The sequence below is a fragment of the Candoia aspera genome, chromosome 1 (genome assembly GCF_035149785.1).
Source record: "Candoia aspera isolate rCanAsp1 chromosome 1, rCanAsp1.hap2, whole genome shotgun sequence".
Taxonomy (NCBI): Eukaryota; Metazoa; Chordata; class Lepidosauria; order Squamata; family Boidae; genus Candoia; species Candoia aspera.
The window spans coordinates 56,858,012-56,875,031 of record NC_086153.1 but is presented as its reverse complement, the minus strand read 5'-3'; the positions used below and the strand labels follow the sequence as shown (position 1 = coordinate 56,875,031).

The 17,020-nt window shown below is 40.4% G+C and overlaps 1 protein-coding gene across 1 annotated transcript in view; it reads left to right on the top strand.

Moving 5' to 3' along the window:
- The window catches only part of TOGARAM2 (TOG array regulator of axonemal microtubules 2), a 57,776-nt gene that overhangs the window by 13,711 nt on the left and 27,045 nt on the right, over positions 1–17,020 (top strand). Inside the window, exons 7-11 of the mRNA XM_063289629.1 lie at positions 3,083–3,264; positions 6,264–6,426; positions 9,221–9,385; positions 12,503–12,644; positions 14,008–14,113. Coding sequence (XP_063145699.1) covers positions 3,083–3,264; positions 6,264–6,426; positions 9,221–9,385; positions 12,503–12,644; positions 14,008–14,113 — 758 coding nt within the window. The remainder of the gene's footprint in view (positions 1–3,082; positions 3,265–6,263; positions 6,427–9,220; positions 9,386–12,502; positions 12,645–14,007; positions 14,114–17,020) is intronic.

Sequence of the window (17,020 nt, the reverse complement as noted above, 5' to 3'; positions counted from 1 at the left end):
CAAAGGTGTTAATTTCAAAGGGTAAAGCTGCTTGCCTTGATAATTGTTCCACAGCAGGGATGGCTTGAGAAAGAATTTATTGTGGTAACTACTTTAAACTAGCTGTATTCTTTTATGATGCAATTTAATTTCTTCACAAAGATGAACAGGCTGTATTTCATCTGGATCCAAAATCTAGAGTTTAGATCCAATATCTAGCAGGCAAAAGCTTTAGAATGCATATCTAATATCTTTGCTGTTTTCAGTAAACCATTCATACAGCATTTAAGCTGGGATTACAGTAACACAGTGTCATGTTCACTGTTTCAATGCAGTTTATACATCGTAACGTTTCACATGCCATGGCGCTGATGCACGTTTCTGTTCGGGAGGGAGCTGCTGTGAGACCTTGTATCTGTGTCCATTACAATGGAATGTGTTTGGGTTATGTGCTCTGCTCAAGGACTTTTCCCGCAGACCATCAGAGACCGTTAGGAGCACCTGGGATTGTGAACTTGGGAGGATTCTAAGGGGGAAGGGATTTCATTTGCACCCAGGGTTTTTACTTTGAATTTGGTGCACTTTCATCATTCTCAGCTTTCTCTGTGATCCTGCATACTATTCTTCAATAAATCAGATATCTTTGAATTCCTGCTCATGAGTCTGAGAGTGTTTTAGAATAGGCAACCATTACACACAGGAAAGCAGCCCTCTTGTTATTTTTGTCTGAGGTCTTTACAGTTTCCTGTGGTTCCTATTGATTTACTCTTTTCTCTGCTTCTATCCTGACCTTAGGCATAAATAGAATAGAATTATACATTGAAAGGCCACTTGAGCCATTGTCCAATCCCTGTTCTATGCAGACTAAAATAATAATAATAATAAAAAATTATTATTGTTGTTATTGTTATTGTTGTTATTGTTATTATTAAATTTATATGACGCCTGACTCCCAGTGACTCTGGGCAGTTTATAATTGTTAAAACATTTAAAAACAAAACAATGCAAAAAAACAAAAACAAAAACCAGCACAAGACAAAAGAATGATGGCAAAGAATCCAGAGGGGAACAGAAAAGAAGAAAGGGGCATCAATCATCTTCTCCAAAGGCCTGGGCAAACAGCATCCCAGATGGATGGCTGTTTAGCCTCTATTTGAACACCTCTAGTGAAGGGGAGCCTGCCACTTCTCTGGGTAACTGGATCCGCTGCCAAACTGTTCGTACTGGTAGGAAGTCCTGTCCTCTTGGCTGGATTTTAAATGTGCTTAGACAGCAGTTTCTCGTGCTTAGCTATCTCAGGATGGGAAGAACCTACTATGATCCAGACTTTTTGAAAGTTGAATCCTTGAAGCTCTTCAGGTTTGCAAATTGCACACTCAGTTACCTTCCCAAGTTGGCATTTGGAAGGGGCTCCTAGGTATATAAGCAGCTGTAGGTGCAAAGAGAATGGATCATTGGAGCATTCAGCCACCCAAGCAAATGCAGTAGCTAATGGATGACCTTGAAGATGTAAGAAACACCTTGATATGTTCACATTTCTTAGGTAATATAAGCTTTAGAGTATATTAACCCATTAATTAACTGACTCATCTTTACTTGTCCTCCTATCTAATTCTGTCTTGCTTTGACTTATTTGTGCTATTATAGGATCAAAGTATTGGCCTGTCTAGCTCAATAGGGTCAGCGCTGCCTGATTGCAGCTCCTTCCAGGATTTCAGATGGGTTGCCTTGGAACTGAGCCTGGAATCTGAGAACACACATGTTCTGCATCTGAACTCTGCCCTTAGGTTGTGATTATCAGTCCAGGGAATAAATCATTGCTGTACTGCCAAACAAAAAACTTTCCTTATATAATTCAAATTGCCAGTTCTTGACAGAAGAGTAAGAAGGAAGGAAAGAGGCTACTTATTCTTTATTTCAGGAGCTGAGGGAAGGGAGAGAGACTGAGCATGAGAATGAAAGAGAGAGAGAGGGAGAGAGAGAGAGAGAATATTGACAGAAATAATTATCCCCTGGAACTAACAGTTAGAAAGTGTGAGCAGGTCACTCTGTGCACAGGAGAGAAATAACCAGTTTATTTCAAACTTCCCATGGAGTTGATGGTTGGGAAGCTTAAATTTTTAAACCCCAGGTGATGCAACTGAAAAATGTTTTATGTCAATCTAGTAATGATATCAGAGTAAACATACAGTATATGGAAACCTACCTCTGGGTCAGATAAAAGGTTCCATGCTTGTAGACATTCACAAGTAAAGAAACAGAGGTAGAGGGATTCCTAATAATTCCCTTATCAATTGCTTATAGTCACCGACAGCCTTTCCCAGACCTGTGAGGCTCCTTTGGACACGGATTTAGTGCTCTTCTGGAATTGCATTACATCTGTGTCTGAAAGGACTCTATCAGCTGGGCTTGCTCTGAACACCATCATGCAAAATACTTGCACAAAGTCAGATTGAGTTTTGACAGGTGTCTAACCCTGCCCGTCTAGCCTTCTGTCAAAACTCACTTCCTCCCTAGCCCAGTCAATTCTGTGTTAAGGAAAGTGATTTGTGGATATTTTCATGCTGGGGTGAAGCTTGATAGGAGGAGATGGAAAGAAAGCCAGAGGTATCACCAATTCCTGATCTTATTGTTCTCTAAACCCCATAAATAAGGACAGCACCATTTTCTGACATTGTGCTTATGGCAGGATAAGGATACCATGGGGACAGCAGATTTTTTACTGGTATAATGCTTTAACCTATGAGGAAGAGCCCTTTAACTTCATCTATAGTGATTTATTCAATCTGCAGGAGTTCCCCCTTGTTCTGCTTCATGGTTGTGCTGATACCGATGGATTTTAATATCTCTTGGCTGTATTTATATTTAATTTTTTTGTATTGCTTTAATTGTTTGACTGGTTTTTTTAATGATTGTTAGCTGCCCAAAGTCACTGGTTTGAGATGGGCAGCTATATAAATTGAATAAATAAATACTTAATAAATAAATAATACATGATGTGATTTCTTGGCTCTCACTGTCTTCACAAACACTTTTTAAAATTTTGTACATAGTCACAGTTACCAGTAATATATTCCTTATTTTTTTTTAATTGGCTTGTCAGAAACTGAAGTGTCTCAACCTGCTTTCCAAAATGGCTTGCCTGCAGCTTTAAAGGTTGCTGGAGGACCACTGGAATCCTTATTGCCATTGGCCACCTCCTCCCTCAGTCTGGCCAAAGAAGGAGGCCTGCTTTCAAATCCTCACCTGTTAAAAGACGATGAGTGGAAAGAGAGCAATGGAAGGGTATGTGTCCATTTCCCCTTTTTTGCATTTTGGAGTGAAGGCCAAAGTGAATTTTAAGGTTGGCATTCAGCAGCAAGAAGTAAAGAAAATATTATGGGAAGGACCCATAACAGCATGAAGGGCTACTGGGGATGTTATTTTGAAGGAGGGCTTCACAGCTGAGCTTGATAGGCTCTGCTCTGCCATTTCACAGCTGGCATTGTCAGGCTAGGGTTGTCATTGTGAGGAATATGGGGTGAATCTCCCCCAGAGATAAGCCCTCAAGCTTAGGAAAGGAATTTCTGGAGGAGAAGGAGATGGAGGGAGTTGGGCCTAAGCCCAGAACTGATTCTGGCAGGACAAGTGAGGCAGGAGCTCAGCCATCATGCTTGGAAGAAATAACCACACATTGTAAAATAATCTGATGCCTCCTAATAATACAGAGATAAGGGAGTAGTATGTGTGTCAGAAAGAGATATGGTGTTCAGGCTAACTAAAATTATATAGATTCCATGTGCTACCATAGATGTGGGCATTGAGGCTAATATGCCCACAGTCCTATGAGGTGGACCTTTCCCCATACAGTAGAACAATTTATGAAAGCACTGCTTTTGCCAATGACAGCTTGAAATATCCATGCAACACGCATGCTTGGGTGAGTCTTGGTCCATGAAAATTAGAAAAGTAATTTTATTCCTGTTTATCACATATAGAAATAAAGACAGAAATATCCCCTGGCAAGAGTCAGTGCTGTTTAAGACCCTTTGCTGCATATCTGTGGGCATATCTCCCTGAATGTCCACATCTATGGTATGTTGGCAGAGTGCTAGAAAGCATTTGGCCCAGGAGAGATCAGAAAAGTCACACACCAGGCATTTCTATAAAAATAATTTTATTTACATAAAACAAACATATTTAAAGGCTGTTTGCTGAGAGGAGAGATTTCTCTCAGCTGCATATTCTCTGCAAGCCTACACAGAAGGGAAACTGAAACTAAAACAAGTCCAGGCAAGTTCCTCCCTTAGGCAATGCAACCATCAACACGTGAAAAGGGGACAATTAAATTCAACCTCTTCACCCGGCCAAAATGATTAGTTACCATAGTAACCTTAATCTGTAGTAGAAAACATATTAACATGGTAGCACATGGAATCTATATAATTCGAGTCATGTATAGAGCAGGAGTTCCTGGGAGAGTGATAAAAATGGTCAGGATGGCCTTGTGACAATGTGATCAAAGCTCCACCCTTTTTAAAATGTACATTGCATGCACTTCAGACATGAAAAGCCACCATCCTGACTTTTTGGATACTTCTCTTGACACCTGGTGCACAGTACTCTAAGTCATATTTCCCTCTCCAACAGAAATGCAGGGATAATGAATTAAATAATGAAAAACTTGGTGGCTTCCCCACACTTCATTTTGCCTAATGATAGGGCTGACCTTGGCTGGAGTTGTACAGCAATGGAATCTCCTTCCATCCATCTGTCCATCTGTCCATCTGTCCATCCATCCATTCATCTATCCATCTTCCTTCCCTTCTATAATGTGCTTTTTTCCAGGAGCTCAAGACAGCTCTCTTCTCTAACTTTTCCCTCTACCAACAGCCCTGTGAGATAGGCTGGGCTGAGAAACAGTGCCTGACTCAAAATCAGCCAGTGTATAGTCATGGCAGAGGCTGGACTAAAGGCTGGGTGTCTCCAGTCTATTCCAGCATCTTAACTTCTACACCACATTGGTTTTTTTCAAAGATTTACCAAAATGCTTATAAACAGCTTCACTCTGAATGTGTAAATTGGAGTCATTTATTATTAATTACTGTGGAATATCAACAAAGTCCATATGATATCTACACACTCATATTCCACACAGCAACAGCAATCAGAATGAATACATAAATAAAGCATTGCATTTTTAGAATCCAAAAGAATACATGTCACTTTGAAAAAGTGTGGTAACTATAATAAATGTGGAGTAGTGGATGCAACATTGGCCTTTGATGTTCAAGACATTGCTAAACTGATTATGAAGGATATGTCCTGATATACTAAAATCCATCTCTTGTATTTTGCCTGTCCCAAGTCAGATTCTTTCTAATCAATTCAGCATTGTGCTTGCTAAACTTTTCTGTCTGGGGGGCTGAAACTGCTTTAGACTCAGTATGGGCTTAATATCAGCCCCAAACTAACAATATGTCATCAGAAATCACTTATCTAAAAATATGCTTCAGGTCCTTTTTCTTGGCCTTATTTCTTCTGATGTTGTACAGCCTCCCTTGATATTTTTTATGCTTCAGTATCTGCCTCAAAATTAAGCTTTGTCTAGTAATTCCAACTCAGGATGGCAAATAAAATTAGATAAGGGGAATACAGGATTAGGGTTCCTTATGTTTTTTCTTTGAAAAGCAGCTGGTGTGTTTGTATGAGTATAACAAATTGGGTTGATTCTGTGTCATTAGGAACTAGGCTTTAATGCTTTTTATCCTGCACCATTTCACTAATGTAAATTGGGCTCCTGGTCCCACAGCTGCTGTTAAGCATGAAAGGAACTTCAGCAGGTACCTCTGTTCCATATGGTGCGTTTCCCCTCTCTGCTTTGCAATTAGCTTCAGGCTTAAATCGAGAATCCACATCTCTTCTGACAGCGCTTCTCCGCCGTGCACCTTTATAGAAGCTCATAAGGATGCTGAGAGATCTAGTGGGAGAATTTGCCAAGTCATGACTCACGTCTAATGTGGCTTGAATCTCATTTTTAAAAAGCCCAACCTGAATGATACTTGCTGAATTGACGGAACTTTCCATGGCTACCTATCCGGGTTAGATCCAACGAAAAATTAAGAGTGTGAAACTTTCATTCATGCTGATAAAATACTTATTTTGAGTTATAATAGATGAATAATAACATAACAGATTGACCTGTCTCTTTGCTATTGTGTACAAGTTTCTCTTTCTTTCTGTCTGCACGTGCACACATGCACAGCTAAATTTGTATGAACTGTGTATGCTTCTGTTGTGCCCAGATTCATGTGACGATATCCAAGTCAGCTCAGGAGAAAATGCGTCAGAAGCAGCTAAAGGAGATAGAGTTCTTGCGCAAAGAAAAGGAAAAGGAGAAAGAGAAAGAGAGAGAAAAGGAAAGATCCACAAAAATCCAGGAACAACAGCCAAGAAATGCTCTGGAGGGTATGTGGCTCCTGAAAAGGAATCTACTTTTGCAGATGGCTTGTTTTGTCCAGTCTCCACAGAATTGGTCTGGCGCCAAGGGTAAGGAGCCTCCCCCCAGCCCATGGTGCCCTCTAGTGACCCTACGATGGATTAAAATGGAGCCCTAGATAGCAGTGGGAAAAGTAGGTGAAACTGTTGGTAAGCATATTGGGTGATTGATCTGAAGCTGCAGAGACCAGCAGAATGGTAGCTGGGTATTGTACTGGCAAATTAAATTCTGATAGTGGTAGCTGCTTTACACCACTTTTTTCTTAATAATGCCAGCTAAAATTGAATTTTCAAAAGTTTTTTTTAATTAAAACAATTGAAAGTATACCACTGGGCTCCTGGAACCCATGTGTGCCAGTATTGGCCCCATCACACTGGGTTCTGAATGGAATTTTGCATCATCAGAGATTTCCCCTAGCATGAAGAAACTTTAGCATGCAGGAAGAGGTGGAAGACCCCTAAAGGTATGGTACTGGGCAATCTCAGAACTCTTCTTTCCCGAATAAGGCCTTTGGACTGTGGCGTGGCGTGAGATTCGGAAGGTTCAAGATTGTATTTATGTAGGGTTGAGATTAGATAAGATGGCCTTTACTCTGAAGAAAGATGCTGGAAAGGAAGAAAAACTCTTGACATCAGGTAAATTTCTATGGCTTCTATATCCACAAAAGATAGAGAGTCCCTGTCAGGGACAATGCTGGATCCGATATCATGTTTTGCCCAAACCACATATTTCAAAACAGCAACAGTAGCGCTGTCTGTCCAGCAATAGATTATCCTCCCAGCAACCCAGAATTTGAAAAAGTATTTGAGTCCAGCACAAAAGTTGATTTTAACTTCACCCCAATTAAAATTATACTAAATTAGTTAAATATACTAACATGATAACTTTCAATGGATTTAATGGTTTGCCCCTTCAAGCACATTACGATTTTCAATTTGCTGGCATCTTTGGAGTTTCTCCAGGAGCCACGTGGAAAGCTCTTGAGACTATGGGTAACTTTTAGGATCGCAAGCTGCACAGTAATATTTAATTTCAATGAAATTATGACAGAGGGAAACTGTTTTGTAGAAAGTGCTTCTCCATTTTGCGTGCTCTTAAGATGTAAGGCTTTCAGAAAGAGCATCAGTGTTGCTTCCATGAACGGTGTTATTACAAGTTTGGGGGTATTTGTAAGAAATGTTGGCAATGCTCTGTGCTGCTTCAGGGAAAGGTGCAAGTCAGCACTCTGCCAAATCCAGACTGTTGTGCCCGGTCACTTTTTTGGTGTGGGGATGGCATCTCAGAACTAGGGGGAAATGGGGGTCTTTTTCAGGCAGATTGCTCAGTCTGATGCCTTTTAAAGTGATCCCCTGGAACCTACAGTATGTGTGGAATGGAGGTTATCCTATTGAGCTCAAAATGCTATCATCTTTGGTTGATACACTGATTAATTCAACATTTTAAGAAGCTTCTGCTTGATTAAGACAGCATCCCTGATTAATTAGTAGCTTCACGATTTCCTTTCTCCGAAATCTGAAACAGTTCACCTTTTGATTCACATGAGAAGGAATGCCAGAGTGATATATGTAGGCATAATTTAAAACTATTGTTGAACTATTTTGTGTGTATATGTGTTGAGTTATTATTGATGTTCCTTGAAAGAGGCAGGGAGAAAGGAGTGGAGGCATTTGCTACAATGACATGAAGCGTGGCAGGCAAACCAGGCTCTACCCCTTGGGCTGGGGCAAGTAAAAAAAAAAGATATGTAGCAGGAAAAGATGGGTGGAAGTTGCCCTACCAGAGGGCTTGAACTACCTGATTGCATACTGTAGATCCACCCAGTTCTATGGACCGACCTCCTTCCCTAAATGTTTTCTTTTTCTTCCACTTCTAAGTGGGACTTGGGTCACATTAAAAAGATAACCAGTGAGGCTCCCAGATAAAGTCACAATCAGGATTTACCTCTAAAACGGAGATGAAAGAAAAGAAGTGAAATAAGATGCTCTAAAGCAGGGTTCCCCAAATGTGAGGTGTATCTCCCTTGGGAAGCGCAGACAGAGTCCAAGGAAGGTGTGAAGAACCTTTCAGTTATATTGTTACAATAAATCCATCTTTCCCAAAATTTCCTTGTATTGTTCTCATTATTCATTTGTGTTCATTTTGGTGTTTGGATTTTTAGGGGAGGTGTGTACATTAAGATTACACTAAAGGGAGGTGTGATGGCAAAAACTTTAGGAACCCCTTGCTTTAAGGCATAGCACAAAAATATTATCAAACTAAATCTTTGGTCAGCTCATCAAGAAGAGGAGAGGAGAGGAGAGGAGAGGAGAACATGTGACTGAGATTTACAGATAGAGAATAGTGATTAGAACCTTTTAAAAAGAGCTTACAGTGGGGAAATTTGTATTTTAAATGCTGACATTGGAGCATCTTCCTTGTCAAAAAGTGAAACCAGAGTGATTTGCATTAAAAAATCTCCACTTTCTTTATCACTTTATCTTAACAGCTACATACAGCAAAGGATAATGTGTGTCTTGGTGTATCAGGAGGTGGTACAATCATAAGCAGTTAAGATTTTTTTTTCTGATTAAAAAATAATTTAAAAATCCATAAGACTGGAATACCACCCTAATGAGGATAGTAAAATAGTGTTGATCTTTTACTAATGTGAACATCCATTGGTCCAACAGTGCAATGGATGAATTGTCTTCTCTTTCCATGGTATGTTCTGGCAGATGTTTCTTCTTCCATCCTTCACTGACTTCCCAAAATTACCTTCTACAGGATCCAGCTGGCTTAACAACAATGGGGCCATTCCTGTTACCCTCAACCTGAAAAACCCTTGCAAAGCTTCTGTCGGAATGGCCTTAAGGAAACGAGTGAACCGGCCCTCTTTGCCCAGCATCCCTGCTATCAGCCAAGAGAGCAGTTTCTTGAGACATGCATCAGGTGTGACATAAAAATTCTGCCAGCCTCTTATATGTACCTCTTTTCCTTTTGCTATAATATTAATGGGAAAGGATTTCATGGACTTCATAGACTTCATACATTTGTTCTTTAGAAACAAGTTACAAAGAAGGTGCCTGCTCTATGCATTATAATGTTAGATAGCTTCATGACATCAATGCTATCTCTCATTTGGATTTTGACAGGGTGGTTTATGCTTAAAAGAATTTTTTAGGCCAATCAACTTGATTTCAGTGATGATGCTAACATTTGGCACAAGACTGCATAGGCTGAAAGAGATTGGAGCTTCTTGAGAGGTACAAAACCAGAATAGCATTTTATTTTATTGAAGCAGCATGCTAATTGCTATGAAAAAGATGCAAAACCATTTTGCAATTTTAGGGTCTTTTTATGTGTAAAACTAGGTTTGCAAAATGTACGATCAGTAGGCTGATTGTAGACCCTTCCCTGTTTATTGGAACCTCCTAGGGGGTTTCAAATATTCATTGTTTGTGGCCTTTTCTAGTGTTGGTAAGAACATCTAAGGTAGTCTTCCTTAAGGGAACTAGAACTATAGGTCCCAGAATCTCCTGCCAGCATGGCAAGATAGCCAGAGGACACCAGATTATGAAAGATCTGACCAGGCTTGCCAAAGGAATATGTGAATGGAAGAAGTTGAATGTCTATGGCTATGCTTGAATTATTCTTCTTCAGTTTTGGATTCAGAGATGCAGATGAATTTGGCACCATCTCTTCCAGTCTGTGGTAGCCTCTAACCTTGCTTACAGTCCTCAGCATGTCAGAGGCAAGAGAGCTACAAAGGTCCTGCATAGAAGATTGAAGGGGGAACAGGACACAACTGAGAGATGATGCTGGTGAAAAAATTGTGAAACTGTAAATGGGAAAAGTGAGATAATAAACTTATGGTGATACAGTCTGGAAAAGGAGATGCTTAAATGCAAACAGAGCTGTACATGGAAACACAGAAGGGTGGTGGGCAGAGAAAGCAATTCCCTGTGTTTGGTATAGGCAGAGGAACAAAAGTGTAACAATATGGAGAAGGGAAAAGAAGATGTAGTTCAGTGTCTCTTCTGTCTGCTTTCCCCCCAGCACTGTTGCAAATGTGTCTTTGCCTCTCCCAACATTAATTTATTATCCAGTATTTATTAGAAGGGTCCAAATGGGGGAAAAATGATTTCAAGAACACAGGAGGGGATTTGAGGTGTTTATAAATAGTACATTTTAAACAATCTGATGACCACAAACATATACTACAAAAAAAGCTATCCTAAACTATCCTAGGCACCTAGACTCCAAATAACTAGCACATCTAGGATGTACTGTATGCTGAATTATTTTAATATTTTGTCCCAAGAAGATTAAACGTAATAAAGTTTTTAGAAGAATGTTCAACACAATCAAGAAATTCTTATTTGAAACAGATATGAATGGCAAGTTTCAAATGCTTTGTTATTTTTGATAAAAATCCCAGAAAATAGAAAGCTACCTTTTCAGTAAGGGGGGGGGAAAAAGGCGTCTATTTAAACCTGTGCCAAAACTTGTCTTCTGTGTTCTTTTTCTTTCCAAAAGGGGCTTTTGTTTTCCTCCCTCATTTTCAGGATGCTGTAGAGCTTATTTAGAATATTTTGCGTGTTGTTTCTGAGCCGATTTCATTGCTGTGAGATGCTGTTGAAGTTTGTTCTGTTGTTCATCTTTCTATCACTCTCCAACTCCTTGCTTACTGGTCTAAAATACCCCCATGGGAGGAGGTCCCTCACCCTGTCTCCTCTTAGGATTTATATCTCACTGTTGGAGGGATGATTTTACAAGGACAAGACAAACACACATGCACACAAATTTTCTTCTGCTTTAGAAAACCAGCCTGAAAGTATTTTCCTTTCCATCAAGCTAACAAACATGGCTGAAAGGATTCAGGTGATATTTTCAGAAAAGCACTTTTCCTAGGATAGGCACCTTTCTGTCATTCTTGATTTCAACGTTTGCAGAGGCCTTTTTGATACAGGAGGGCATTCAAATTGGCAATTCTCATCTGCACTTTGAATGACACATCCAGCAAAACATATGCATCATGCAATGCTCTTAATTGTATGGCACAGTTCTTCCTTTTACGGGCAGGAATTCTACCTGAGGGTTATTGCGCAATGTTGAGGGACAGCATACATGTCCCAGTTGGCCTTCCCAGTAGCTTCAGATCTGCTTTGGTGTCTGCTAGAAATCAGGAAAGTAGTCCCTGCCTGCTAGGTTAAGGTTTCCTTGAGGGCATATCTCCTGTATTCTAGTTCCTCCTTTTACCCTCTGAATGACGAAGAGCAGGGGGGAAACAACTTTGCATTTTTTTTTGAGACAGGATCAAGGAATCTGCCCAGTCAGTATTTTCAAGGTCCTTGTAAGCAGCACATAACTCAGGTCAATTTGGCTGTAATGCCACATCAAGCCTTTGCTTGACCTTACTGGGCAAGAGCTAGACCCTCTGTGTCTCTCTGTATTGGGACAACTTGGTTCAGTGAAATTGTTAGGCAGCAGCTAGCCCAGTTGGGCAACTTCAGGGCTGCAAAGCTGTCTGCCAGTCTGATGGAGAGGATTCCTGGCAAAATAAAAACACTAAGCAGCCATATAAAGATAAGAGGATGGCTTTCGCCAATCTGAAACTCTCCAGATTTGTTGCCCTACAATCTTTCCTGGCCCCCAGTCAGCAGGTTGGCTAGTTGGAGATGATTAGAATTGTAGTCTAGTGTACCTGAAGGATGAAAAGTTGTAAGGGAACAATTTGTCTGTTTCAGGGATGATGATTATTATTACTTTTGGAAAGACAAAAGCTAGGAGGCCAGAAGAGCTGTTGTGAGGATGCACCTGCAACCTGAGTTGCTGGGATATGACTGCTGCTTTGGTGGCAGACAATGGCAACTCCATCTTTGAGTCCTGAGGGGTTTTATTTCACATCCCTGAAAGAACCAGGGAGGAAACACCTGGGAGGAAAAGACATGAATTTGCTGAGTCTACTTCTCCTATTCTGAACCCTGCAAAACTATCGTGTTTCAGTAGGATGTGACTCGTATATACATCCATTGATATGCTTTGAATGTTATTTTACGTTTACAGCTAATTCCCTGCCAGCGAATCTCCAGCACTCTCCGGAATGGGAAGAGGACCTTGTAAATAGGGATGCCTTTGAAATAAGGCCATTGTCTCACCCAGAACATGAGTTAATCGATGCTCTGAAGTGGCTCAGTAGCAATGATTGGTAAGGAAAGGAAGAACATTATTTTCTAATCTGGATGAAAGTCTGTAATGCTCAGGACCTAATGCAGGATGTACACATTGCAGAAAGAACCAAAATGTTAATATTTGTAATTTCTGCATAAAGGAAGGTTGGACAGGAAGGGCAATACAATTATGTTTCATTTCAAAAGAGGAAACTTCTTCAAAATGGGGGAAATGGAAAAAAAGACAATGGGAAAGGGTGGCAATTTTCTCAGATGCGTGTGTTCCCCAAAACCACATAGGTGTAACTTCTGTGTCTTCAGAATACTATGAGGCTTCTGGTAGTCTTCACACCCTGCACCCAGGAGGAAAGGCAGCATGGATAGATTTACAACATTTTTTTCTGTAGGTACAGAGCAGGTAGGTCCCCTATGTCAAGAATTCATGCCTCATTCCACCTCCTGCGATTTCCCCTCCCCTCCTCTCCCAAGTGAGGGCATCATGGTACCTTGCAGTGAGTCCCCATAACTCTGTGGCTCTTTTGAGACTTGGCTTTGCAATGCACTGTGGCCAGTTAATGTGGCCACTGCTTATTTTTTTCTCACCACAAAAAGCCAATGCAGAGAAGGAAAAACAAGGAAGAGGGATGGGTTCCATATGTAATTGTAATTTTTAGTGCTCCCTCACAGGGCAGCTGGTGGGACTGGCCAGTCTAGGGGAGGAAGAAGCTGAGGCAGAGACATCTATAGGAGGGATCAAAAAAGTGAAGTTGGTGCTACAACTGCATGACAAGGCCCTGTCCCTTTTTAAATAAATGTTGCACATACAGTTTAAAAGGGGCTGGCCTTAGATTACACAGCTGCACTTAACTCCCCCCCCCCATGCTTCTGCTGAGGATACTCCCAGAATGCCATGCAACAACATGAAAATGCAGCTCACTTTGGAGGGCGCAGTTGTTAATGCAGAGAGATGGTGCTGGGGAGCATACTAGGGTCAACAAAAACAAAGTAGCGGGAGGTGGAATGCAAGCTTTCTCTCCTGGAGGAGAGAAACCTGCTGCATTGGTCTCAGCCTTTTCCAAGAATGGAACCTATTGTGCGGTACTAACAGATCAAACATCCTCTTTTATTCAGATGAATTTGCAGGAGATTCTGTCTGGCGTATACACTGGTGATGAAAGACATTTTCCCACCAGTAGTTTTAAAATCCATTGTGTATGAGAACTTCTGTTAAATTCAGAGTCTTTGCTTTTCTATAGTCCTACCTAGTGACTTTTGTGACATATCTCATTTTCACACCCTCTCACCACTGTGAGAAATGAGCTTTCTGCAAAATGCCAGGTGAGACTAATGACTTCTCTTCTCTTTTTCTCTCTTTCCATCTTTCTGATAACTGTATTTCAGGCACCTGAAGGAAAAAGGACTCTTCAACATCATATGCTTGGCTACCTGCCATTCAGAAGTTCTGCAGGGTAGACTTCATGATGTTTCCTTGGCAGCTACAAAAGAGGTGGGAAATGAATATTTAACGTATGTGCAATCAATCTTCTCTGGTGGATTACCTGATGCTTTCCAATCTGTTTCTATTTAGTCAGTGTGCCTCCAAGCAGCTTTCATACTTTTGTGCACCTGTGTGTCTGCCCAATGTGCTATTTATATTTATCTACACTGAAAAAAAAGTTAATTAATAAACTTTTTATTATCTCCAGGATGGGAGTAAAATTTCATGAAAACAAGGTACACAAAGCAATCAAATGTGCACATATCTGTATTTGTATAAAACTGTTTTTGAAAAATATGCTTTGATATAATGTATACTTTATTCTGATGAGGAGAGCGATAGAGGAGCAAAAGATGGGGAGAATGGAGCAGAATGAAGTGTAAAAATCCATGCATTCCAGCAGATACAAGGGTCCACCTCCACCATTGCAAAGTGACAGGGGCTGGAACTCAAGAGGCGCCGTTTTCAGTGGCTGTGCCTGTGCTGTACAATTAAGACTTCCCCCACCTTGTTAGCTTTTTGGAAGCTGTTTCAGAAGGCTTATAGGGTCTGAGAATAATAAATTGGGAATAATAATAATAACCTGGGAATAATAAGTTGATTGTCGATTGTTACTGTTTTGATTTTAACATACTTAAAAAAACTATGGGTGTTTTATTATTTTATTTGCTTTATAAAATTCTTGTAAACTTCCCAGAGTCCAGTTGATTGCAGCAGGAATAAAATGGATGGATGGATGAATATGGTTCAGTAGGCTGAAGTGCAGAATTGAACAGAGCTGTACATTTCCTACACACATTTTTACAGCACCTTCCCATCCTGCTGCTGTCCTCATATTTCTAATCAGGTGGAATGCTGAGAGTTGAGTCCCAAGATATCTGAACAGCTCTAGTTGAAGGAAGGCTACTTTAGAGTATCTTTTTGTGTCTGGAGTGTGTCTAGCTTTTGCAAGCCAGTGATTTTTTTTTTCCTTCCTCCCCAGTCTATGGGGCCATTTGGGACTCTTCTGCAGTCACTATTACTACCTTAGGACTGGGTTCAGTGATGTGCATCCTGGTATAGATATATACAGATACATCAAGCATATGCTGTATACGTTCTTTACCCCCATACTGTAGTTGGCTCTGGTGTAGGATCTCAAAACCAGCTTTCTTTGCAATTTTTTTCCCAGTGATGAGCAAAACATTTGCTGCTGCTCCTGTCCTCTCCTCTCCTCAGATTCATATGATCAAGGGAGTCCTTCAAATAACTGAGGGTGCATCTAACTGTGTTGCTTCACTGTCCTTTTGATTCAGGGGAGGCGTCTATGAACAAAAAAAGAGAGGCCTGTCTTGAGAAAGGCCTCTCTTCTCACAAACCAGTTAGGATTTTAAGGCATAAAATTTGTTCTTGCTGCTGTGAACATCCACTCTACACAGTATTCAACTGTGTTTTAGATAGTGGATAGAAATGGAGCATCATTGTATTTTGCAGACTGGGATATGCTTGTTCAGGTAGCCTACTCATGACAAATTTCCCAGATCTTAGACAGCTAAGTAGAAGCCTAAGAAACATGTCTAACTGTGAAAGCATATATTTTTTGTCAAGTCTAATGGAAGCAGGTTTAGAAATGCAACCACAGGTGTTTTTCTGCATAGAAAGCATATGTTCTCCACTGAGTTATGGCTTCTTCTATGTAAGATATATGGCATGGACACTGCCACAATTTTATATAATAAATACATTCTATATGTAAAAGAAAACTGGCAAATTATCTGTCAGAAAAGAGAGAAAAAGAAATCGAACATTTTGGTTTTAGTACTTAGGAATCTATGAGAGCCAGTTTGGTGCAGTGGTTAAGGCACCAGGCTAGAAACCGGGAGACTGTGAGTTCTAGTCCTGCCTAGGCATGAAGCCAACTGGGTGACCTTGGGCCAGTCACTCTCTCTCAGCCCTAAGAAGGAGGAAAGGGCAAACCCTTTCTGAAAATGTTGTCAAGATAACTGCAAGGACTTGTCCAGGCAGTTGCCAAGAGTCAACACTGACTCAAAGGCATCAAAATAAATAATAAATAAATCTTAGGAATCTGGATCTCCAGATCATGTTGGTTATGAAGGACATAAAACAATGGTTAGGAAAAGGAGAAATCCTCTGCATATGTGTATTTGAAACTGGATGAAGGGCAAGTTTTACTTTTAATTTGTTTATATGCAATCAAATCTGTGAAAGCATACATTCTTAGGCATTAAACAAAGCTAGTCTTATATATATTTATGTCATGTTGTACAGTTGCACTCTGTATGTACTCTGGTAACTAACCCATTGTGTATCAAAACTGAAGTTTGATCTAAAAAAGTAGTAGTGGAAAGGTTCTCAAATAAATACTGTCTTACCAAACACCTTGCTACTGAAGGTTATCCACGGTTTCAAGGAACCATTCCTTCACAGACTTGGCTTGCACATAATGCTGCATGATAACAGAATTTATTTGTTTTTGGCTCGGAATCATAGCATTCAGTGCATCCTGCAGTGATATGAAAATCATGTGTCTTGTGACATTATGATGTAAAGCCTGGTCTCTCGTATTTGCATCCTGATGTTGCAAGAAATATTTAAATAATATGGCTTGCAGTGCAATGTTGTGATGCAAGTTTGCTCATTTGCCCCCACCCCTGCCACCCCGGTGGATGCTTATGCTTGGGGTGATGTATGAACTCATTCATTACAGCTTAGTATTAAGATCCTGATGAATTTAATTAAACAATTAAAGGACCTCTCAGGACCTGGAAAGATGCCTTTTCTGTCTCAGCAGCTGCCCTCTGAACAGCATTTCCCCAGAGATCCATATGGCTCCCATCCCAATAATGTTCAGAAAGTCATTAAAAGCTTGACTGTTCTCTCAGGCCTTAGGGTAGGTTGGGGCTGTTTTGTTTGTTG